Below are 24560 nucleotides of genomic sequence, written 5' to 3' on the forward strand. Positions count from 1 at the left end.
ATTTCCCTGGACACAGCTGTCGGTGTGTGGAGCTTCATCCAAGCTGGATGTGACACCCTCAAGCTGCAGCAGGACACAAATAGCTCTTCCCTCTCCCAGCACTGGAGCTGTTTTCCTTGCTGACACAACACAGACCATGAGCAGGAAGATCTGTGAGCACCACAACGTGTCCAGCAGCAAAACCTTTGGCCCACAGGAGGTCCATGAGGGACAGGCACTCGCTTCAGGGGACACTTCCTCGCAGGAGGAGCAGACAAGGGTCCGATGGCTTTTTCTGGAGATGATGGGCTTTCCCTCAAATGCATCAAGTACCAGGTAGTAAATTCTAGATTTTGGTGAGGAGACTGCCCCTCACTGCACCCTGGGGGGGCCCCTGGTACCCTCTGTACCCATGTGAGGCCAAAGGCTCCCCAGAGAGCTCCCAGCACTGGCAAGTCCCACCGAGCCCCTCCCCACAACCCATTACTAACACATGACTAACAAATCACCCATTAAGCAACTGGAGATCGATTTTCCATCGCAGAGGCTGATGGAGCCCCCCCCTTCCCTGCCTGTTGGACATTGCAGTGAAAGTTCTTGCAGTTAAATGGCTGTGTCTTTAAAGAGGAAAGAGCATCTCTGGGAGAGAAGAGCAGGAAGGGCACAGAAAAGCCATTTATACCCCTGGAAAGGTACAGATCCAGTGGCACTGGAGATGAGGTTCATGGCAGGCAGTGTTGGGCAGAGTATGGATTTCCATTATTTCTGGGAGGGCGCAGGATAATGGATATACCCCCATGGGTGTACAACACAAGGGCCCTCCAGCCCTGGAGAAGGATGTCTGCTGAGGTTTAGCATTAGCAAACCACCTCAGCCACTCTCGGGCCCAGCTTTTCCAAGTGCTCTTTGAGTGTTCACTCTGTTCCAGAGGCACAAACACAGATCCTGACCCTCCTGGCCCTGTGCTTCCCTCAGGACCAAGTGCAAATGCCAGGGCCTGGTTTCTCCACCTGCACGGCAGAGACAACACCCCCTCCCCCTGTACAAGGCTGAAATCATTCCAAGGGGAATCAGGGATGAGGTCCTTCAGCCCAGTCTGTATTTTTCACGGATTCATGGAATGTTTGGGTTGAAACAGACCTTAAATCTCATCCTATTCCACCCCCTGCCATGGGCAGGGACACCTCCCACTAGCCCAGGTTGCTCCAGCCCTGTCCAACCTGGCCTGGGACACTTCCAGGGATGAGGAATCCACAACTTTTTGCCCTGCTTTAGTACAGCAATAGTGATAATGCTTTCCACCTTCCCTGTAGGGAAAAACAAGGATTTACCACACACTGAAACCCCCTGGATCCCAGATTTCTGCTTGCTTCCTTGAACAGCTCCATAAGAAAGCACTGACACAGCTGTGAATTGAGCTGTCTGATGAGGGCACGTTAGTTGAGAACAGTTTCCAACAGGAACTGGACTGCCTTTCCCAGGAAAGGGACACCCTGGGCACTGAGGGGACAGCTACAGACACTGCTGGCACGGACAGCTGGCTCCTTCCCCACTGCCCCTGGGGCTCTGTGCAGCTGAGTTCTGCCTCAGAGTGAGTGTGAGCAAGGCAGAGCTGTTCACTGACATGATGCAGATCAAAGAGCTGATATCCAAAGCAGAAAGGTGATCAGTCCTCAGCCATTATATTAATAAACTGCAGGATTAAGAAACCACCCCATTGTTTATTAAAAGAATCAAGAAAAAAAGAGGTTGTAAGAACTGATGTTGTCAGAACTGAGGTTGTCCTTGCTGTGTGGGTAAAGGTAACCAGGAACCACAGCACACCCTCACTGCTGCCATTTCCTCCTGCTGTGCAAAGCAGGGCCTTTGTTTAGTTAAAGCTGAATGAACAGGAAAGCAAACACATCCCAGGAAACAGCTGGGCTGCCAGGTGGTGCCTCTGCCACTCACAGTTCCTGAGCTCCCACACCAGGAACCTTAAAGCACTAATGGAGCTGATGGGATTGCTTTACCCTCTCCCAGCCACACCACAATGCTCCTGCTGGGACACTCCACTGCATGTGAGATGCTCACCCACCACTCCTGGCTGAAAACACTGCTGCTTTAACATACATTTGTTAGCACAGTGCACGAGAGAGATCATTTCCACAACAAAAAACATAAAGCCAAATCCCCAGCTCTGTTTCTAAACCTGTCACTTCTACTGCTGATTCAGCTCTGATTTCTCCTCAGTGGGGGGATTTTGACACAAAATAGAATCATTGAATCACTAAGTTTGGAAAAGACCTTCAAGATCAAAGAGTCTGTGCCCGACCCCCACTTTGTCCCCCAAGCCCAGGGCACTGAGTGCCACATCCAGTCCTTCCTTGGACACCTCCAGGGATGGGGACTCCAAACCTCCCTGGGCAGCCCCTGCCAATGCCTGACAACCCTTTCCATGAAGGAATTCCTCCCCATGTCCAACCTGACCCTCCCTGTTTCCTCCTGCAGCCAGACTGCTCAAACACGACACAGAATCGACAACGGCAGCCACGGGTGAAAATTAATCGAGATATTTAATACAGTGCAATCCATAGTAGTTTCTTAATTAAAATAATTGTGTGCATGTATCTGAATGGGTTATCAATTATCACAAAAAAAAAAAGCAATAAACATTGTAGTGCTATGTAGAAAAATGTACAACTGAACTTGAGATCTTCCCTATGTCCAACAGAGCGTTTATCGATTGCAAATCATCATCACCAATTAAAATGGGAACAGTGACTACATCGTTGGCGGTGACAAACACAAGCCTTGGCCACACATCAGTCAAGGGATATAAATATAACTGGCAAAAACTAAAAACCTAAAGCATTCTTGCACCTAAAACACAATAAGAAGCCAACGGTGGCTTTAGGACTTTTCCTGGTTTTTAAATGCCTTACAAGACTTCTAGACACATTTAGACTGACTTAAAATTACAGAGAGTGCTTTTTTTTTTTTTTTTTTCAGCTTATTTCGATTCAATATGGCCCAAATTGAAGATCCAGCAGTGGCAGTAGCACAGTCCAAAAGCTGAATGTTTGAATTTTGCAAAGACCTTTGTACAGAAATTCAACCGTATCGACTGCAGGCAACTCCCCCTGCTCCCCATCTTTCCTCTGTGCAGACCATGCTATGCAGAAAACAGCAATGCAGTTCCCACTGCTCTGGGTTAAAATTAAAAGATAAAGACATTTTGCTTATGTTTTCTCCTCAACACAACACATTTGTACCCAGAATAGGTAATCAAAGTCTTTTTTTTCCCAGCCAGTTACTGCTGTGGTTACATGGTTCCTGCCCAAGCTTCCAGCTCTTTCATGTCGTCGTCCTCTTCCTCCTCTTTCTTCTTGGCTGCAAAACAGAGAAAGAAAACAGGTGAGCAGGAATCTTGACAGAACCCAGTGGCCTCTCTGCCACTGACAAACCAGTAAATGAAGCACCAAATGCCAGCAGAGGGCAAAAAATACACAAAACCTCCTTGAATTGAAATAAAAGGAGCCTTGTGAGAGAGCCAGCATGGGCTGAACTGCCTGATATTCCCACTTCTGGTAGGAAAAGACAGTAGCTCACACAGGAAGAATGCAAATGTACATGAAGGTTAAGGTGTGATGTTTTCCCATCATCTCCAAGCCTGCAAGCAGAAGCCCCTCTCAGAGGGAGGCAGTTTCTTACAGAAATTCATCTGATGTCTCCACTATCACAATCTCTTCTCCGTTAAAAATAAATCCCTTATTTCACCATAAAGTCCTCAAAGTACAACAAATGAGGTCCCTGTGTTTGGTCAGGCAGGTACAGAATTTGGGGGCCTCCAGCCCTGTGTCAGTTGAGGCTCCTGGAGGGGGTTGAAGAGCCCTGGGAACATCCCATTCCCCTCCTCTTCCCACTCCCCTGGCAGCTGAGGGATGTGGATGGGAGGCAGCAGCCTAAATGCTGCCTTCTCATCATTTCTGCTCCTTCCAGAAGAGCAAATGCTGCTATTTGTCATCATGGGACAAGTCCAGTTTCCATCAACTCAGCAAAAAAGGTTTTAACCCAAAAATAGCTGCAATAATTTTAGAAAATACCAATAAAAGATGTCATTTCCTCAGAGAGTGGTTTTGCTTCAAGGGAGGGGGGAGTCAAATAATTCATACTCCAACTGGTTTGTGTCATTCCAAATGAAACACTGACACAAAGAGAACTGAGTCAGCTCTTAAGTCAAGCTCAAGACCTCTCTCATTTGTACAAATTTGGGATTTGTTTTTCTATATGAAGCCCTTCCAGCCTCCATTAAACAAAAACAGCTTTTGCCTGAATTTCTCCTGACATCAACCCAGCTGGTGGCAAGAGCAAAAAATTCCTCATTCAGAGTGATTAAAGTCAAAATCCAGACAGCTCCTGAGAGCTGGAAAAGCAGGAAAGCTCGTGTTCATTTTTCATTTCATGAATAAAAAGGAGGTAACAGAGTCATCTCTACCTCAAAAGACACATCACTTATTCCCAAAATAATTACACATGAACCTGCATTGTTAGGGAAATATTCCCTTTGGAAGTTCGACCCATGGTGACCACAAACAAACTTTTAATCCCACTGTTTATTAAGTCAATTCTAAGAGAAAACCAATTTAGGTTAAAAAAATAAATCCACACAAAATCCCCACCCACCACCACCCCAGAATCCCAAATCTTCCCAAGTGCCAGTCTTGGAGGCAGCTTTACTGAAGCAAAAAGCAGCATGACATTTAAATACATTAGTGGAATTCTAGTTTCCATCCAAAAGCAGCTTAGCATAAATCCTATAAAACACTGAGCTTTATGCTCAGAATTTTTACTACGAAAACCTTCCCTGTTTTTGTTATTTTGGGAAGTTTCAGTAAGTTTCACAGGTTTATTTAACCTGTTTCTCCTGCTGTTGGATCTAAGTCTAGGCAAAGTCTCTGATTTAGGGTATTTCGATACAAATCAGCCCCCTCTCATCAACCCTGGTCAGCAATTCTGCAAAATACAGCTAGAAAAACACAAAATCAATGATGTCAAAAGTAAAGGACTGTAACACACGAGGAGCACATAAAGCAGAACCTTGGGTTTGGCAGTGCCTGCTGCTTCCCACGTCCATCCAAGCCTGGAAAGGCAGCAGGATAATTACAGATACAGCAACCAACTGGGATTATTTTCACTCACTAGCTTTTTGGGCTTTTTTCCTAAGTAAGGACATGGAATAGAGCTGCAAAGTCCACAATTTATCCATAATACATTCAGGCAGACTCAGCCAAACAGGCTTGCAAAGCCTCATATCCCATTAATGCTGCCAGAGGTGTCCCAGCTCAGCTGTATTCCAGGAGGTACCACTTCCCCTTCATACCACAGGGATCAGATCAGGTGGAACAGCAGCTTTGAACTGTCTCTGTAAATAAAAACATTTGTTGCTTGTTCTCCATCTAAAATCCTCACACTAACTGCAATTCCCTGGATATTTGTGCTGTAGGACTGGGATGACCCTCAGGTTGGTCCTGCCTGTGCAAACTGCACAGGAGGCAACGGCCTTCCCCAAAGAGGGGACTTCAAGGGTAGATCCTCCCAAAAGCCAGAAAAGAAGGGATCAAATCAAACACCAAAGCAGCAGCAAGAAGTGATTCCATGGGGGAATCCAAACCAGCCTGGGACTAATGGTTGGGCTGGATGATCTTGGGGGTCTTTTCCAACCGTAACCATCCTGTGATTCTAATTTCCAGAGTTACTTTATTCTCCACTCCCTTTTACAGCCTTGATATGTTTGTCAAGGTTACATCCCTGTTAGGCAGCACCTGGAAGAAGGTTCCCTTTTTCCAGACCTCCACTCTTCCCTGAGCATCATCCAGGCTGCAGAGAAGCTGGGAGTGCCAGAACAGACAATAACTGCCCTGTAACAGGGAGTGATTTTCCTGGTGCTTGTCAAAGGCAGGTTCTCCCCTCCAGAGAAACGGCACTGGATGGGATTTGGGATTCAGGAAGCAATTTCAAGCAAAATGTCTGTGTTGCCTGCAGCCAGATCTCCCCAGTCCAAGGAGCTGGCAGATGAAAAACCACACTTTTAACAATCCAAACTGCTTCAGGTAAAGGTCCATCCCTACCTGGCTTGGAGGGTATCGATATTGAGGGCACGTTTGGTAGTGGTACTGTCTCCGGACCACTGATTTCCAGCAAGTTTTTGTCTAGTTCTTCTTGTTCTAGTTCCTCTAGTTCTGCCATGAGTTCATCCTAGGTTGTTAAAGGAGAAAAAAGAAAAAAAAAGGAAGGAACTTTAAGTCATATTTATCAAAAAGTAGACTTAGCTGATCATATTATTAAAGAAAACAGCTTAAATTACAGGATTGAAGCAAATCAAAATGAGGAGTCTGACTGTTATCAATTCCTGTACATGATGAAGGAAAGGAGAAATCTAAGTCCAAACATTCTCAGGTCAGGCCATCCAGACCATTCTCAGCCTAAAGTCTGAGTCACAGCTGCTGTTTGCACTGGTGGCAACAGCTACAACAACATCCAGGAGAGATTCCATACCCCAGGAGAACACCCAGACACGCACAACATGCACATCTGCAAAGAAAGATCTCACCAGAGTCACAGTTCCTGGAGGGATCTGAAAGCCATGCAGATGTGCTGCTCAGGGACAAGGGTTAGGGATGGCCCTGGCAGTGGTTGGACTTGATCATCTGAAGGCTTTCCAACCCAACGGATTCTGTGACTCACTGATACAAAAAAAAGCAAATTCAAAACATACCTCATCGAATTCCTCCCCAAATCCTACTGGCTTTGAGATGGCTGTTGAAATCTCATCTGCCAGCTCCTGCTGTTCTGCAATGTCCTGCATTAATTCATCTACTTTATCAATATCCCTGTAAAAGAAAGGAAGGAATTCAGTATCATCAGGCACGTTCCCAATCAACACTTCAGACTGTGATTCTTGGGTTCTGTAGAAATGCCACACCATGGTGACATTCACAAGGCCCTTTCCCAAAACACTCTTTGCATGCAAGTCTGAATTTTATCCCCCTGGTCTGAACACAATGAAACATGGTTTTTTTGGTCTTTCCAACAAGTTTAGCCTGCAGCAGCGACACAGAGACACCAACGAAGGGGTTTTGCTCTGCACTACTGGTATTAATAAGAATTTGCTCTCTTTCCTGATTCAGCATTATTACAGCCACAATATTTGCTTCTGGAGCAAGCACAATGTTCCCATAATGCAGTTTACCTTTAATTATTGCTACATGTACCAACTCCACTGCACAGAAAAGAACTTTTAAGTCTCCCTGTGAGGCTACCACCAGGTGGATCTGTAACTGGTACAGGCACTCATTTGCTTTAGACTACACTGGTGCTACCCTGCTTTTGGACAAAGGCAGAGTCCAGAATAAATGGTGGTACAATGAGGAAGCATCACATTTGCATATTTTGTTCAATATGAAAATGTTTCTAGCATTTTAGTTTAAGTTAGAGCCTTTTAAAAGATTTTGCTACTCTGGCTCCACCTTCATGAAACACTTGGCATTCAGCAGATCAAACAAATGACAAACTGCAGAAGGGAATCACTTACATGTTGTCATGAGCAGCTTTCATGGCTTTAGCAGCAAAACCCATGTTCTTAAGCACTTCAGTGTTGGTGTTGGCATTCTCCAGGGCTTCCCTCTGGAACTCAATTGTTGATAACGTGCCATCGATCTGTGCCAGCTGCTTCTCGTACCTCTTCTTACGCTTCAGGGCCTGAAGGGCAGCTGCACAGCACAGGAGAGGGTGGGACTGGTGAGATTTATGCCCAAAACACCATTCAGATTTTGCACCAAGTGCCACTCAGCACAGAGAAATATTTAGAACATTCTACGGTTGTCTACTCTTTGTCCTAGATAAACTAAGTAGATAAAACTAAGATAAACCCTTGTGTTTGCCTCCTTCAACAAAGCTGTTTCAAGGTGGCCAGATGTCTCCTGACCATTGCCTGTCACACTCAGCCATGCACAACAGGCACATCCTCAAAGAAAGATCTCATGGATGAGATCTCATCTCAAGGATGTGAGGCCAAGAAGTCGCTCAAAGGTTGAGTCCAGTCACTCGTAACTCACCCCAGACACAGACCATGCACCAACAGACATCAATATCCAATATCCATCAATATCCAACAGGCTTTAATATCCGAGCTCAACCACCTAAAAACACCCCTGTTCACATCACCTCCAACACAGGAAGGCAGAGTTGCTGGTGTAGCTCCTGCCAGGTGAGGTTGTGGTGCTGCTGCAGCTGCTGGGAGAAGCAGCTCATTCCAATGCAAAGACAAATGTTCCTTCAGCTTTACCCTTAGTGCTGTCAAATACACATTACAAAAGCATTTATATCTGTGTGTTTCATATTACTCCTGCTGGAAGGCACTGTCCACACAACAGTCTGAACTGAGAGGTGTAAGGAGAGAGATTACGGTGGTTTGAGCAATTTGCTGCTTGCAAGCACTTGTACAACGTGGGCTCTGGCAAGAGGAGCCCACCCATGACAGCACCAACACAGAGCTCCCTCCCACGGGGACCAGCCCGTGTGGGAGGACTGCTCCAACCTGCTGCACAGCCAGGCTGCTCCAGCTCCACCCACCCACCCACCCAGACAGGAGTGCATCCAGCTCTTCCCAAAACACCGGGGCAGACAACAGGTACCTGCCCATTCCTGGAACACTGACAGTGAACACAAACCACATCCACATGTACTTGTAGGTGTACAAGAGCTGGGAGGTGCCCCATCCCTGGAGGTGCCCCATCCCTGGACTGTCCAAGGCCAGGTTGGACGGGGCTTGGAGCAATGTGGTCTGGTGGGAGGTGTCCCTGCCCATGGCAGGGGGTTGGAACTGGATGATTAAGGTGCTTTTCAACCCAGATCATTCTATAATAACCTTTCTGTATGTGGCTACAAGTTTTGGCAGGAGCTGCAGTGTGGGCAAGACCTACCAGGGCCCAAGAATTGCCAGCTGATAAGAAAACACCCAGTGTCACATGGACTCAGGGACAAGAACAGCTCCCCTTCGTGGCACTTCCACCTCCCCTTCTGCAATGAACACACATCCTCTGCATGACAACCTTGGTCATATAGTACATACTTTAAAAACTCAACTTAGACACGAGTTGCTGCTCCAACAGCCTTACTTCTCTGTTTCTGAACTCAGCTACACACACACACACACACACACTTCGTTTCTTCAGGTCTCTGATCTCTGAGTCTCACAGCAAAAACCAGTTAACATGTTACAGGATCAGTTCTGCTAAAAATCAGTCCAGGACCTCCCAAAAGCTCAGTCACACGCACCACGGATGGTGGCAAATGAAGGCTTTAAATCTTTAAAGATGTTATTTGGAGCCTCAGCAGAATTTCTGGAGGGGAGCAGAAAACAAGGAGTAGGAAATCCCGAGCACACAGAGTTTCCCTTATCTCCCCTGTCAGAAGGATGATAACTTGGTGACGTGATCCGTGTGTTCCTGCAGCACAGACAAAATCCTGCTATCCAGAAGCCCTGTTCACAGCTTCAGCCCTACAACTGGTTATAAATATGCTGTGTTTGATTACTTTCCAACTACAGAGAAGAAATGTATTAGAGAACACAAAGGCACTTTTTAAGGGAAGGCCCAGCCAAGGGTGCCAAGCACACGAAGTATCCCAGCTTGATTCAGCAGGAGGGATCAAACCCACAAAAGCACAGGTCACCTCAACTTTTCCAACAGAAACCAGGGACCCAAAACAAGCCCCTGCACTGACTTTCACTTCAGTGACCAGTAAATCTCCCCAGTTTGGGGCCAGTCCAACATCCACTTGTTTGACAGGAGTAGGTTTTCAAAGGACAATGTTTGCTCTGCAGAACGAGGCACAACACAAATATCTGAAACATTCCAGCTTTATGCCAGATCATAAAGTGATGAGCAACACATTACTGGGATATTTAGGCTGGTTAATTTTGCAGTAATGATTTAATTAAGGATATATAAAGTTTTCTTAGGAAAACAAAACTGTTAATAGCTGTGTTTATACAGTGACAGATGCTGGAAAAGCTACAGAGAGCAACAGGACATTCTTTACTGAGGATTCCGTGCATCCTGGAGAATTATTGGCAAAAACAGATTTTATAGCCATTATACAAATTATATTACATATAATACCCAAGTAAAGTACTACAATTTATGTACAGCTCCCCATTACAGCTTTCTCTGATAATAACTAAAGTTTGCCTACATTTCATGGCCAGGTACTTTAAAACAAGCTGCTCAGACAGCAGACACTGCAAGAACCATTGTAAAAGAGGCTGTGATGAGGAGTTTTTATCAGGGCTGTGGGTAACTATCCCTCCCATTCCCACCCTCCCCACTGGTGCACCAGAACTGCACCACCCTTAAACTTAACGTGGACTTGTGGCACTGTCTGGAAACACTTCCCACCCCTTCAGACCAAGGAAATACCGGTTTGCAGAGTTTGAAGTAAACATAAAACAGAGACAGTGGGTTACAAATACGTCCTCTGGCATTATGCACAGGCAAGAATCATGTGTTTGTGTGAAGTCAAAGTGTAACAGAGCCTATCTTTGCCCTATCACATCAGGCAGCCGTGGAAGAGGCTCTTCTCAGGCCCCACACCCCTAATTATGCCTTTACTGCTTTCAAGATAATAATTACACAGTCAAGGCAATGTAATTTATACCCAGCTTTAAATGCTGTGGAACTGCTTCAGCAGGACCTGTGGCCATATATTATGTTTAAAGCTTTTATTCTCTGGCCAGCCAGAGTTCACTCACAACCTAGAACATGTTGCTAGAGACATCACAAGCATATTTCTCTAGAAAGGGCTGATCTAAGCTTTCCAAGAGTGTGACAAATTGCTTATCTTGGAGTCAAAAGCCATGCAAGATTTCGAGATTGCTGGGCCAGAGTGTCACAGCAGCTTCTGCAAAGGGCCTGATACCCAGGGGCTCCAAACAGGGACTGGTGCCTGCTCTCACCATGGATTTCTTAGGGAAATACCTGCCCTTATACAGAATAAAGCTCAGAAATAGCCCATCTACATTCATGAATTCCCCAAACCCAGCTGGTAATCCCAGTGTGCTGCAGGTGGTGAGTCCAGGGCAGGGCACAGTCCCTCCCCATGGCACAGAGCTGGAGGAAACTGCTCCACAAGAAACCCTCTGCAGCTCCAGGGCATGGGATGAGCAAGGAGGGATGCCAGGAAAGGCACACAGCAGGGACAGGCAGCAGCCCTGAGCAGCACTTGTCTCCCAGCAACACCTCCAATTCCTCCTCCCAGAGCTCCCTGCCTTTGGTGAGGGATAACTTATGGAATATCCCTATTACACATTAACCCAGCAGTACCAGCTCACATCACTGGCTGGTTTAGGAAGGGATTTAACATTTCAGGCAACCCTCAATGCAAACCCAAAGACAGCAAAAATATCTGAATATTCCACTGGCAGTCAAGTTTTCACAAAACAGCGAGAACCTGCCACTAAACAGTGTTTTAGACAACCTTTACAACCCACACCTCATCCTTAACAGGTGTGTTTTAGCTTTTAAGTCCAATGTGCAGCAAGAATTGCAAGCACTTAAAAGATCCTCTAAAAAAAAACCAACAGCAGGTAACAAAGCTTAGTTGCACTTTAATTGAATTTTAGTAAAGTTTTCAGAGAATATATAAAAAAGTACAGATGGGGAAAAACAGTTTTTTATATCTATGATTATTACAGTTAAAGTTAAAACATTTAAAACTACCTGGGAGACTCCTGCCATCCATTAGGAGACAGTGAGCAGTCTCATAATGATCTTCTCCATATGACACATTAATCTATTAATTGTCTTTATTATCAGCTACAGCGGGGATGTTGGAGCCAATTTTTATTCATAAATATATCACCACAGAGCTCTGATGAATTAAGATTTATATCAGAGCTTTATGACCTCTTTTCCATTGGCAAAGTCATATAAAATGCCTCAGTGCTAACGAGCATCAGACTGTGATCTCTGCAGTTCATTTACACACAGAAATGCTCACAAACAACAGCTTCCAGAGAGGAGGGGAAATCCAGGAATAAAACTGAAGCTGAGTCCAGGTAGATCTGGACTTACTGCTTCAATTTCCTGAAGGTAAAAACACGCATAAAACTACATTCAAAGAATACTTTTCAAACTTTTTAATACATAAAAAGTGATTCCTTCCTCTGCTTTTTGTTTTGGTTTGGGTTTTTTTCTTGGGGGTGGTTTGTCCTCGGTCATGTTTTTTTATTCCCAGTCTCCAACTGAACTGTGAAATAATATTTTAATTTACTATTTCTTTGAAATTCTGCAATAATCACCCCTAGACATTAGAGAAGAGGTTTTACCCTGACTCCCCAGAAGCCCAGGGTTTCCCTGGGATACCCAGCCCTCAGGAGCTCGTGTTATGGTTTTCAGTCACCACCCCTGACTCATGAACACTCACAAATGAAAAAGCAGAGTCATTCAGCCAGACTCCCCTCCTCTGTCAGCAGATCAGTCTGAAAAGCATGACTGCTCACCCAGGTAATTTCACTGTGTCCTCAAGAAATGCTATCTGTAAGAATTGGATGTATTTTAAATTATTTCAACCTGTGTATAAAGCAAATTACCATTATTAAACGAGCTGTTGTCAGTCTTATTATTTCCTTCACAATATTTGCAGCAGTTTGTTGGTCAAATGAGACAAATGTTCACTGTGTAAGAAGCTGGCAGGATAATAACAATACCATTTTGCTGCACGGTACTGCATTCAGAGAGGAAAAATTGACTCTGAATGTCAGTGATTTTGCTAAAAGTCATCAGCCCTCCTGCAAATAAATACTGCTTGCACACTTGTAGGACAGGCACAGTTAATGGGATATCTCTGTGCACACAAGAGTTCTGTTTAATATTTTGAAATATTATTAGTAGGAAAGTATAGATTTACTGATAAAACACAGCTCAGCTTGAGAGGAGCAGGGGGAGCAGCTGGGGACAACTGGGAATACAATTCAGGAGTTTCACTGAATTCAAACATACACCTGCACCAAGGTCCAAGTGTTGGTGATCCCAGGGAATTTGTCCCAGCTGGTGGCTCACAGTGTCTCCTGCCTCCGCAAAATCCTGCTAAAAAAATCACACTGACACCTAAAACAGAGAGGCTCCTCCTCCAGAGGGAGACATGGGGGTTAACAGCCCTGATTACTCCAACTGAGGGGAAAAATAACTTCATCTCACATCTAATTCTTATGCTCTTGGTGGCAACCAAGAGAAGAAATGGCAGCAGCAGATACACCACTGCAAAAGGACATCAGCAGCATTAATATGGGATGAGAAAGTTCTGCAGCAGCCTCAGAAAGTAACACACAGCAGATGTCAGCCCCACCAAAATAATGAATAGTGCAAGAGAGCTGCAGAGGAGCTTCCCAAATTGGGGTCCCTTGGCCCCTCGAGCAGCAAGCCCGGGCACTAAACAGGATTGAGATAATCAACTTCATCCTGGAAGCCCATTTTCCACATTACAGTGTGCATTCAGCTGTAATTTGCTCAACAGAAAGGAGTGTCATTATTTTTGCTGCTTCTGAAAATCCCATTCCATCTTCCTGGCACTCGCACGGGCAGCAGATTTAATCAGGAACAACATCCTCACCGTCCTTGAAACGGGATAAACAAGGGGCACAGGGAGGTGTGAGGAGTAATTGCCTGCCTTGCCTGCACTGAGTAGCTTTATCTTAGGCAGCAACTGCTCATCCCTCATTCTACCAGCAAACTGCCTAAAAGCCCTCCAAAAAAATCCTAAAAAGCAAATTTAAAGCAATTCACAAACTATCCTCCAATGCTACCAGCAGATAAAAAGGTAGATACAAACCCACCACAGACTTGCTGAATTTCTTTCACACCATTGAATAAATATCTTCCTGCAGGGGTTTGACAGCTCCAGGAACTGTCAAACAGCTGAGGAATGTTCATGGTGGTTCAATACAAAAGCAGGGGATCGTGGGCAGAGTCCAGGCTTGGTCCTCCCCTGGTCTTTCCATGTGTTTCGTAAACCTCCAATAAAGTTCCCAAACCCATTCCTCAAAGGAAAGCAACTATTCCCAGCTCAGAGATGAAGTGACTCATTAAAACTACTCCACAGCAAAGCACCCACACCCAGGCAGAGAACACAAGAAGGTTTCTGTCCTATCTGTATTTAAAACACAAGATTACAATTTCCTCTTGAGCAAAGCAGTGCCAGTTAGCCTGTTGTGCAACAAAACAATAAACATTCCTGGTCTAAAAATCTATAAATATAAAAAGGAGGGGGGGAAAAGGAGATAAAAAAGCATCTGTTGAGCAGCAATCAGGGCTGTGATGCAGAACACCCAACACAAGAGGAAGCACCACCTTCAGCCCAGCACTGGCCCTGCTCAGGGCTGGGATCACCAGGATCCCAGGGATTGCAGATGTTCTTCCACATCCACAGCTCGGAGCTGGGTGGTCCAGAAGGCAAACCAGCCTTCAGCCTTGGAACTGGAATCCTCTGTCCCTTGAACACTGAGGCAATGCTCCTCTGGCCAATAATCCTCTGTTAAACAATCTCTAGGTGAGGGTGGGACAGTTCTGTCCAAAAGAAAAGGGGGAAAAAAAAGTCAACCTACAGCGAGGGTTGAAGCTCAAATGAGAAAAGCAGGAAAGAGAAATCCCAGTTACAGAGACAGCTTTGTTCCACCCAGGAGCTGGAATGAGGCTAAGAAATGCTGGATCAGCCAAAAACATCCAGGCCTAATGCTTCAAATGATTACTTGAAATCTGATCCACCCTCTGGAAGCAAAGCTGTATTTCCCAATTTCCAGTTTTCATTCCTTGCAGTCCTACGTGTCCCTGGATGATGGCAGGGGATTGCAAGGCATCTCCAAAGCTGATCTAACCAAAACACGTTTGTCCTTCCCAAATAAAACTATTTTCTAGGGTTGCTGGGGTAAATTATGCTCTCTTAGAATAAGCCCTGTAACTCTGCTGTTAAAACTCTGCACCTTCTTTGATGGACGTGTAAAACTGATGTGAAATGAGATAATTATTCAGATTTCAACCAAAGTTGAAACTTTTAGGATGAGGATCTTAAAGACTTAAAGATGTTTCTTAAAGACTCCTTGGAATTCTCACAGCCTGCAAATATTTATGAGATTTCTTCTTTATTTTCTGATTGCTGAAGGTACCTTGTTAAAGAAAATGCCAGTGAAAACTTATAATCTTCCTCTGAATCCCTGCCAGAAATGCATCACGTAGAGGTTCAGCTTTGCAAGAACAGAAGTGCCTCTTCTTAAGTGTCTCAAAATGTTTTCTCACAGGAAAAAATCCCAAACAACCCAATTCCCTACGCTGAACAATATTATTGTGATTAAGTCACTAAATTCAGAAGATCCTACCCCGAAGGGGCCCGTTTGAAGAGCTTCTCTTCCTGGGGAGTGAAACCAGTGGCTGCCTGGGTTTTTGCATTTTCCAGCTCTGGACCATAATTATTAGAGCACTGCCAAGTCTAAGAATTTCTTGGAGGCTGTCATAATATTTAGCATTTCTCTTAACATCTTATCTGGTGAAGTCAGGCTATTTTGAGACGTGAAAAATCACTTTTTCCTTGAATGCTGAGTTTCCAACACTGACGACTACAGGGGGAAAAGCTGAAAACACAAACCCTTAGAAAGCCAAAGTTATGAACTAAATAAGACAAGCTGTATTTATTGGGGGGGGGGAAGTCCATTATGAAGTTTGCTTTATATCAACTTGTTTTATTTCATAACTAACAAAAATCACCTCCAAGTTTCTGGATACCAGCAGCTGATGTTCCTGTCACCCTGGAATTCATGTTTTGTTTCAGTTCCACTGCATCTAAGCAACCTCTGTGCACTCACCTGAAGTAAACACAGTGTCCTTAAATCTGAATAAAATCCTGCCAAGCCCTGAGGAGCACATGCAATGTGGGTGTTTGGGAACACTTACACACCACCACAGGAGGGAACCAGCTGTATAGAAGGATCAACATGCACATCCCAGGATGTGCAAGAGAGAGGGTGATACTGGTTATTTGGACCTCAACCTCCCATCATTTGCTGCTGGATCAGTTGAGAGCTGCAAGACAAAAGCTGGCTGTGTAATGACCCTACACTTGTATTACCTACTATAAAATATTATTGGCAGGTGTATATATAAACATAATAAATAATATGAAATATTATAGGCTTCACTTTAAGTGTTTTAAGTTGTTTAACAATGAACCTGGAGGAAACCACAGACCTTTTCCACCCAGGCTTCCAGCTGGAAGGCCATGGTGGGCAGAACTGCTGTTGCCTGTGCCCCAGCCTGGCACTGAGCTTCTCCTGCTCTCCCGTGTTCCCACCAGTGCTGGGTCGCTGTGGCCACTGCACTGCCCTCAGTACTGGCCACCAGGAGGGTTCCTCACCTGCAGTCAGGCCACATGGAATCATGGAATGGGTTGGGTTCGAAAGGACCCTCAAGATCATCTTATTCCACCCCTCTGCCACGGGCAGGGACACCTTCCACTAGCCCAGGTTGCTCCAAGCCACGTCCAACCTGGCCTTGGACACTTCCAGGGATTCAGGGGCAGCCACAGCTTCTCTGGGCAACCTGTGCCAGGGCCTCCCCACCCTCACAGGGAAGGACTTCTTCCCAATATCCCATCTATCCTGCCCTCTGGCAGTAGGATGCCATTCCCCCTTGTCCTGTCACTCCATCCCTTGTCCCAAGTCCCTCTCCAGCTCTCTTAGAGCCTCTTTAGGCACTGGAAGGGGCTCTCAGGTCTCCCTGGAACCTTCTCTTCTCCAGGTGAGTACCCCCAGCTCTCCCAGCCTGGCTCCAGAGCAGAGGAGCTCCAGCCCTATCTTCAGCAACTGTATCCTCAACCAGGACGATTCCAAGCAGCACTAACCTCCTTATCACCAGCTCTATGCTGTGGCCTTGGACTGTCTGAGGGAAAGGCAAAGGTCTATCAACATCTGAGGTGTGGCCTATCTAGGATTCTCCAACTGCATCCTTTTTGTTACAGGCACTCTGTGCCAGGAGTTCCAGTTTGCTGGACACTCGTCTGCAAACTTCATGGACAGTCAGGCCCGTGGGCTGCTCCAAACTTCAGTTTGGCAAAAGTCATCCATTTCTAAGTGCTGTAAGTAAACCAAGATTTTATTTTACACCCCACTCACACTTTGCTGGCTGCAAAAGGTCCAGCCACATCTTTCCTGCTCACACCACATCCCATGCAAAGTCCCTGGAACAAGCAGCACCACCTGTGTCCCCCCCCCAAAAAAAAAATAAAGGGCAATTCTGTGAACTTTGGGGGTTTTTTCAAAACAAATGGGGATTTCACAGGGGGCAGCAAAAAGCTGCCAAAATCAGACCACAGAGCACAGGTCTTGGCCATTCCCAGTATCCCAGGAGTCCAGCTGGGATGCTCCTGCACGGCCCCCATGATGTTCGAGTACAGGAACTTATCAGAATCCAGTCAGAACAAGCAGGAAGGGATTGACAGAGAGGCCTGAATGATACAAGTGCAAAGCCCAGCAACATCCCAGTCCAGATAAACACTCCACAACTCGGTATAATCCTGACCTGGCAGTTTCTTGCACAATCTACTTAAAAGAGGGTTAAATCAAATAAGCAATTTGCATCACCTGCAAATTTTAGTTTTTGAACTAGTTGAGAAGCTGCCAGAGGCTGAAATGGTTAATGATTTATGCATTCTAGGATTGCCAAGGGACTTTTGCAGGCTTCTGCAGGACTTTTGCATTATACCTCTGATGGGCAGTTGGGCCCATCCCTCCCTCCCGTGCTGAAGGTGTCAAGCCCTGAAAAGGCAGGAAGAGCACGAGTTTCAGGCTTTTGACTTTTGCATTATCCCTCTGATGGCCCATCAAAGCCCATCCCCCCCCTGCCAATCTGGAAAGGGGGATCCAGGCCAGACACAGAAACTCTGCGCAGGCCCAGGGAGAGGTTGGAGACTCGAGGCCTGGCCCGTGACACCGACCATGGATATAATAACTCATAACTTCTTGGAGTGTGGGGGCTTCCCTCCTTCACCCCCAGCACATCAAGGCCACCACTTCAACTGGCAGGCATGGAAGGGGCAACTCCCAAGTGTCACTGTGGGCGGTGACTACAGACATGTGTCCACTCTCAGCTTTTCTTTCCCTTACTCTCCCTTAGCCTTAACCCTGTCTTTTCTTTCTCTCCCTTATGCATTTTCCCCCCAGGGGTTATCCCTATGATAATATAGATGACAACACCCAAAATGCTGACATACCTGTTAAAACAAAATTGTTAAAATAAACCCTACCTATCTATGTTTTCAGACACCGATTGTTAGTGTCGTTTCACTCCAATCCACCCCAAGGGAATTATTGATAAGAACCTGGGTTACCCCCCTCCCCTTTTTCTGGGGTGGGTCATAAAAGAAGCCCTGAAGCAGAATTCAGTAACTAGGCCTGGAGCATAATGAGATACTAGAATTCAACATTTAATCCAGAGGGAAGAACTAAACACAAAGTCAGGGGCTGTGAATATGCCAGGTTTCCTTCCTCAGAGGGCCTGACAGAGAACAGGGACAGAGGAAGGATGTATTGCATCAAATACAGTTACCAAAACACATCTGGCAGAACCACGGGGTTTTTAGTGTTGTTTATGCCACCTTTAAAAGCTGTTTTTAAAAAGTGTTTGTGAATGCCCCCCCTTCCCAAACTGTTTTATACTATAGAGTCTGCCTCCAAAAACCTCTGTTAAACATAGGTAGGGTAGAATTCCAAACCAGAAGTTTCCTCTTATTTTTAAAGATTTAATTAAAAAGAGTAACTATCACACTTTTCCCAAGGCAGGTGGTTTGTGCCCATCCCATCGACCTCGGCAGAGATGCAGGATCAGGCCAGGGCTGCTGCCAGGACTCCTGCACTGAAGCCCTGGGTTGTGATAAGCACCTGGAACTCAGACATGCATTTTGCATTAGACTGTGACTTAAAACAGAGAACAGGCAGGCTGAAGGACTGAAGGTGGGCTGGAAATACTGCAGGACTTCTGCCTCCCCTACATCGGCATCTCACAATTCGTGGAAACAAAACCAGGTTCTCGTTATTTGATTCTGGGAGCCGAGTCACTTCTCCTGCCAGATGTCAAGCAGGATCTTTAAACCACATTCAAAGGCAATGCATTAAGGTTTGAGGCCTTGCACACACAGTCACAGGTCGGTTGAGTCTTTGCCCATGCCCAGACCTGAGGCTGCAGCTTTCCCTTCCTTCAATGCCAGACCATTGCGACACTGAACCACTCAGTGTTCTAAACAAGACTGTCCAGGCCATCCTGCTGGCATGATTCCATGCCTTAATTAATGAGCCGTTGGCCCCTTGCTGGGAGAGCCCACGTCATGCTCAGATTTTATCACATTTAGTGCTTCCAAGCAGGGACTGTTGCCAGGAGAGGCAGAACTGCCCTCCTCCTTCGTCACATTCCTGCCTCCCTCTCTCGCCAGCTCCAGCATTTCTGTGGTTAAGTGTGGAAAACAACTTTGCTTATTTTTTTTCATCTTTTAAGAGCTGGGTTTTGTCTGGCTCAGCAAACTAATCCAACTCATGCCCTGCCCACACAAACACCAACTCCAGCACAGAGGAACAGGCAGGACAAGGCACGGCCGCTCCTGGCAGTCGCCTCAGCCGGGATCAGCCAGGCCCAGTTCAACATTCCAGGACAACAGACTGATGTGACAGATTAAAAAAGGTAAAGGGATGGTAACCAGTTCACTTTCCATCACATCAGCAGCTGAGCTGCCTTACCTGAGGCAGCACTGAGAGCCCAAGGTGGGCATAAAGTTAGGACTTCTGCCTTCAGCCTACGCCCAACTTCCTTGTTTGTTTGGTTTTGGTGCAGGGTGGGGAATAGGAGTGTTCTCTTTCCAGGAAAAGCCTGAATTATACAGCAGGAATCTAGCAGAGGGTTTGCATCTATTTTGTGTACTCAGTGCTGAAAAAAACCCCCACCATTATATTTATGTACAGTGACAGACTAATTTTGACATCAGAGAAGAAAAACCCCTCGCTAACAGAACCAGAGCTGAGAGAGAATCCATGAAACATCAGTCTCCTGCTAAAGCTTGAATATACACTGGTATGATATGAGCTTTTCACCCATTCCACTGTTTGTGGCCCTGATGTTCATTAACAGAAAGGTAAAATCAGTAGCAGGCAGGCACATAAAGATCCATTTAGGTCCATTCACCCGGGATCTAAACTGGAGTGAGCTGCTTAGAACCCTGAAACAGCATCAACTTTCTCTCCCTGATGAGATCTCTGAGATCACTGAGATCAACCTGAGCTTTGGCTTTCCAGGAGAAACAGACTCTGGAATTGTCATACCCAAAGTAAACAGAGATTAAGGAATTAACCCATTGTTCCTCTGTGTCCCCGTGCTAAGCTCGGCTTTGTGTGACCGGGCACAGCCCCGGGGAAGCAGGAACCATAAGGAACATCCTGAGCTCCACAACTGCAGAATCCTTGGCAGAGATGGAGCAGCTTAGTGTGTATCACGAGGCCTGCGTGGCTGAGAAAACATCCCAGACTGGATGAAACAATGTCATGGTGAAAAACTGGAGCGGAATAAAAGGCTGCAGCAGCAGCACAGGGCTCCCAGACCGCCAGCTCACAGCTGGGCTCGGCTTTTGTTAAAGCAAAGTTGATTTCCAGGGCACTTAAAATCCAGTAGGATACTGGCTGAGTAGTGTTCAGACTAGTCAGTACTGCTGCTACTTATATAAACTCACTGAGAGTTGTAAGTCCACTATTCGTGACGTGTGGAAGAGCTTCTTGGAGGGGTGGGAATAAATCCCAGAGCACTGTTTTCAAAAGAATGAACATTGCCATGAGAACACAAAACAAAGCACAAGTAAAACCCAAGTTCTTCCCAGAGGAGGGAATATTAACTTGCCTGCTTTCAAGAAACCCTTCTAATGATGATCAGTCTTCTCCCTGGCAGTGTTTTATGCCACGGACAGCAAATGACATGGACATTAAAGCCATCACTGCTGTTCTCCCAAGCACATTCAGAACTTCTGATAAAAGCTGAAAGATTCCCATGGCAAGAAACAACACAGACTAAAGAAATTTATACCAGAGAGTTACTTACTATAACTTCTAGTCATGAGTTGTCTGATTATACAGCTTGGATACCCTAAATGCAGATTATGAAAAACACACACATATAAGTTCATGAATGAACAAAACCCTGCACTTGCTTAGGGCAGGCACAGGAACCAGAAGCCTGTTAAGTTTGTTAGACTTAAGCTTTCCTTAGACTTCAGAAGTGCTGCAGGACTGAGTCAATGAGCCTTTGGAAAGCAGCTCACTTGGCACCCAAACAATCACCCAGTGTGCTGGAGAGCAGAGAACATTTCCCTCTGTCACCCCAAGTGTGCCAGACACCCAGCTTTCCTCTGAGACAGCAAAAACACCATTCCAGGATTTCCCAAGGTGGCTTTAAGCTTCCAGGTAAGCTCCCTGCCCCGCTGTGTATTCCTCTGCTGGCTTTCCCACAGCAGCTTCCATTAACATCAGCATAACTGTCCAGCTGGGATCACACACGGGCACCATCCACAGATCCTGCAGGAACAGCAGGGACACACAGGATCTCCCTAGTGAAATGATTAAATCTACTAAGAAAGATTAAATCTACCAGAGAACTAAGAAAGCTTAAGGATTCTTCAAGCTGTATTAAAACAAACAAACAAAAACCCCAACAAAATCCTCGAGTTAATCAGCTTTCTTTTAGTTTTACTTAAAACATTTCAACCATATGGAAATATTTCCATTAAAAATACAGGCTTTTACATATAAACTCAACATATTTATTTTCACTTAAATTATAGATTTAAAGTGGTTTTGCATAAAAATCACGAAGCTTATGGATTATAAAACAGCCTAAAGTCAGAGAGGAAAATATCCAAACAACGGGATATAAAAAAAATGCACCAGTTCAGCTGGTGACTGACAACTTGAACCCAGAATAGCTGAGCAGTGCCTTAGTGTGTCTGAGGGGAACTCACTTTCCAGCGAGCCACAGACAATTGGCTGCCTTTAGTAACAGCCCAATGAGGACAGTTTCCAGAAATGGAAAAAAAGAGGTTTCGTTTTCCACCAGAAAACCATCCCAGCCCTTCTCCCTTTCCCAGCTCCTTAATTACTCCTCAGGATTGTGTTCTCCTGCAAGCCCTCAATTAGTCTGACCCACAATCCTGCTGGTGAATGGGCAGGTTTTTCTCCTTCCTCCACCTCCGAGGAAATTTAATCCCTCCCCTCCCCTAAGTTCTGAAGGGCAGCAGAGAGGGAGGGATGGCATTACAGTGGAGACAAAGACCTGAGCAGAAACCAGCAGAAAGAGAAATTAGGAAGTTAAACAGGACCAGTGTGAGCCAGAAGGTGAAGAAACTGCAAAAGATGAGGAAAGTTAGAAAAAGATAAGTTTTACTTCTCCTTTTAAGCTCACTACCAAACTAGGCCAAGAAACACAGCAGGAACTCACTTATTAGAACTGTTGCAATAAGTTTGATTTAGAAGTGACTTGGCTAAGCCTAAAGTCAGGCTCTGCTGAGGTCTTCCAGCAGACCCCTGGGCCACATCTTCAAATCGTGTGCTGTCACCCACACACAGGGAAGGGAGAAACCCCGAGGGAGCACCATGTCCTGGAGTCTGAGAGGAGGCTTAAAGTGCTGTGTTTGCAGGTCCCTGTACCACGGGCAGAGCCCCTCCTGCTCCAGCCCCGCTGCTACACGGCACAGAAAGGGACACGTCCACACAGAAATCAGGATGTGTTTCCCTGAAAACGTGGCTTTTAGCGGTAAAAACAAGCAAGAAGCTTGTTTTGAGAGCACTGGAATAGGTTAACAGGACAACTCCCTTATCTCCAGGCTGACAGACACACCGAGCACTGCCTGAAAGACAGCCAGACCTGCCCAGGGAAACGCCAGTTCCTAACATCCATTTATAAACTTCAGGAGTGTGTGTGGAAGAGCTTGTTGGAGTGGGTGGAGGGGTGGGGATAAACCCCAAACACACGGTGTTTTCAAAGGAATGAACATTTCCATGAGAACACAAGACAAAACAAAGCACAAGCCCAACTCAAGTTCTTCTCAGAAGAGGGAATATTAACTTGCCCGTTTTCAAGAAACCCTTTTAATGGTGACTAATTTCGGCATCTTTTCATCTCATGGACAACAAATAATAACATGCACATTAAAGCCACAACTGGCCCCCCCGACACACTCAGAACTTTTGATAAAAGCTGACAACAGCGAACACATACATTTAACCAAACCCTCACACTTAAGCAGGGATTTGGTGGAGAGTTTTGTCTGCTAGAATTAAAAAACACCACCGTGGTAAATCAGGGCCTGATTCCCAGGCGATGCCCTGTTTTTCTAATATATTTCCTTGACCTCTCCCCGAAGTGAGGCGAACATGGGACGGGAAGGGAACACCACAGAGGGGCCGGGCACTGTTCTGACCTCAGAATCACGAGGGAGTGACGCGACAGCCACACGGGACATCCCCATGGGGAAAGGGAGGTGTCCCCCCTTCCCCAGTGGGGACAACCCTGGCACAAACCCCGCGGGGAGGGGCAGGACAGCCCGGAGAGGGGGAAATGACCTGTAAAATAATGGTAATAAGCTGAAAAACAAAGGCAAAAGGTAGGAAATAGAGACGTTAGGGTAAAAAATAAGGGCACTAGGGTAGGGAAAAAAGGTCCTAGGATAGAAAATAAAGATATCAGGGTAGAAGATAAAGGTATTAGGGTAGAAAATAAAGGCATCAAGTAGGAAATAAAAGTATTAGGGGAGAAAATAAAGGCCCTGGAGTGGGAAATAAAGGCATTAGGGTAGGAAATAAAGGCACTGCGGTAGGAAGCCCGGCAGCCCGGCTGTGTCTGTGCCGTGCAGGCCCCGCCCCGGCCCTCCCGACCTGTTGCCCAGCTCAGGCCCGGCCCGGCGCAGCCCCCCCGCTCACCGCGCTTGTTCTTGGTGCCGTGCTTGCGGGCGGCCGCCAGCTCCTGCTCGATCTTCTTCTCCAGGAACTCCTGCTTCTTGCTCAGCATCTCCTCCGTGTCGCGGAGTCGCTGGATCGCCTCCTGCGGGGAAGGGCCCTTCCCGCCGCCCTTCCCGCCGGCGCCCGTCCCGAACAGCTTCCCCAGGAGCCCCGACATGGCTGCGCGGGGCCGGGCCGAGGCCGTGCAGCTGCGGTGCCGCTCCCGCCGCTCCGCTCCCCTCACGCACCAGACCCGAGGCCCGAGGCCGCCGCCGGGGCCCCGCCCGCCCGCCTCGCCCCGCCGCCCCCGCGCCGCCTACAACTCCCGGCGTGCCTTGCAGCGCCCGCGCAGCGCCCGCCGCCGGGCCCCGCGCGCGGGGCGTGCCGGGAGGTGGAGGCTCGGGCGCAGCGGCGCGCGGGGCACGCCGGGAAGGCGGAGTCCGCCGAGCGGAACGCGGCAGCGGCGGGCGAGTGACGTCAGAGCGGGTGTGACGTCACGGGGCCGGGAGGAAGGGCGGGGCCGGAGCCGAGCGGG

General features: G+C 46.6%; 1 protein-coding gene across 1 annotated transcript; it reads right to left on the minus strand.

Moving 5' to 3' along the window:
• Window positions 1-2510: 2510 nt before the first annotated feature.
• Window positions 2511-24328, minus strand: CHMP4B (charged multivesicular body protein 4B). The gene is made up of 5 exons (XM_027729035.2): window positions 24008-24328; window positions 7553-7730; window positions 6737-6851; window positions 6090-6216; window positions 2511-3351 (listed from the first exon to the last, which is right to left on the minus strand). Exons 1-5 carry the CDS (start codon window positions 24201-24203, stop codon window positions 3284-3286), a joined length of 684 nt encoding a protein of 227 aa, XP_027584836.1. The 5' UTR covers window positions 24204-24328; the 3' UTR covers window positions 2511-3283.
• Between the last annotated feature and the right edge of the window lie 232 nt (window positions 24329-24560).

The sequence above is a fragment of the Pipra filicauda genome, unplaced genomic scaffold (genome assembly GCF_003945595.2).
Source record: "Pipra filicauda isolate LSUMZ 115617 unplaced genomic scaffold, ASM394559v2 scaffold250_size1122263_pilon, whole genome shotgun sequence".
In the NCBI taxonomy this organism is placed as follows: domain Eukaryota; kingdom Metazoa; phylum Chordata; class Aves; order Passeriformes; family Pipridae; genus Pipra; species Pipra filicauda.

Excerpts from the sequence above, each read along its gene's own strand:
- CHMP4B (XM_027729035.2), bottom strand. The coding sequence starts at position 24,203 with ATGTCGGGGCTCCTGGGGAAGCTGTTCGGGACGGGCGCCGGCGGGAAG. Across the intron at positions 7,731-24,007 it reads CGGCACCAAGAACAAGCGCG|CTGCCCTTCAGGCCCTGAAG; the intron begins GTGAGCGGGGGG and ends TGTGCTGTGCAG. Across the intron at positions 3,352-6,089 it reads ATCGATACCCTCCAAGCCAG|CCAAGAAGAAAGAGGAGGAA; the intron begins GTAGGGATGGAC and ends TCTGTTTTGCAG.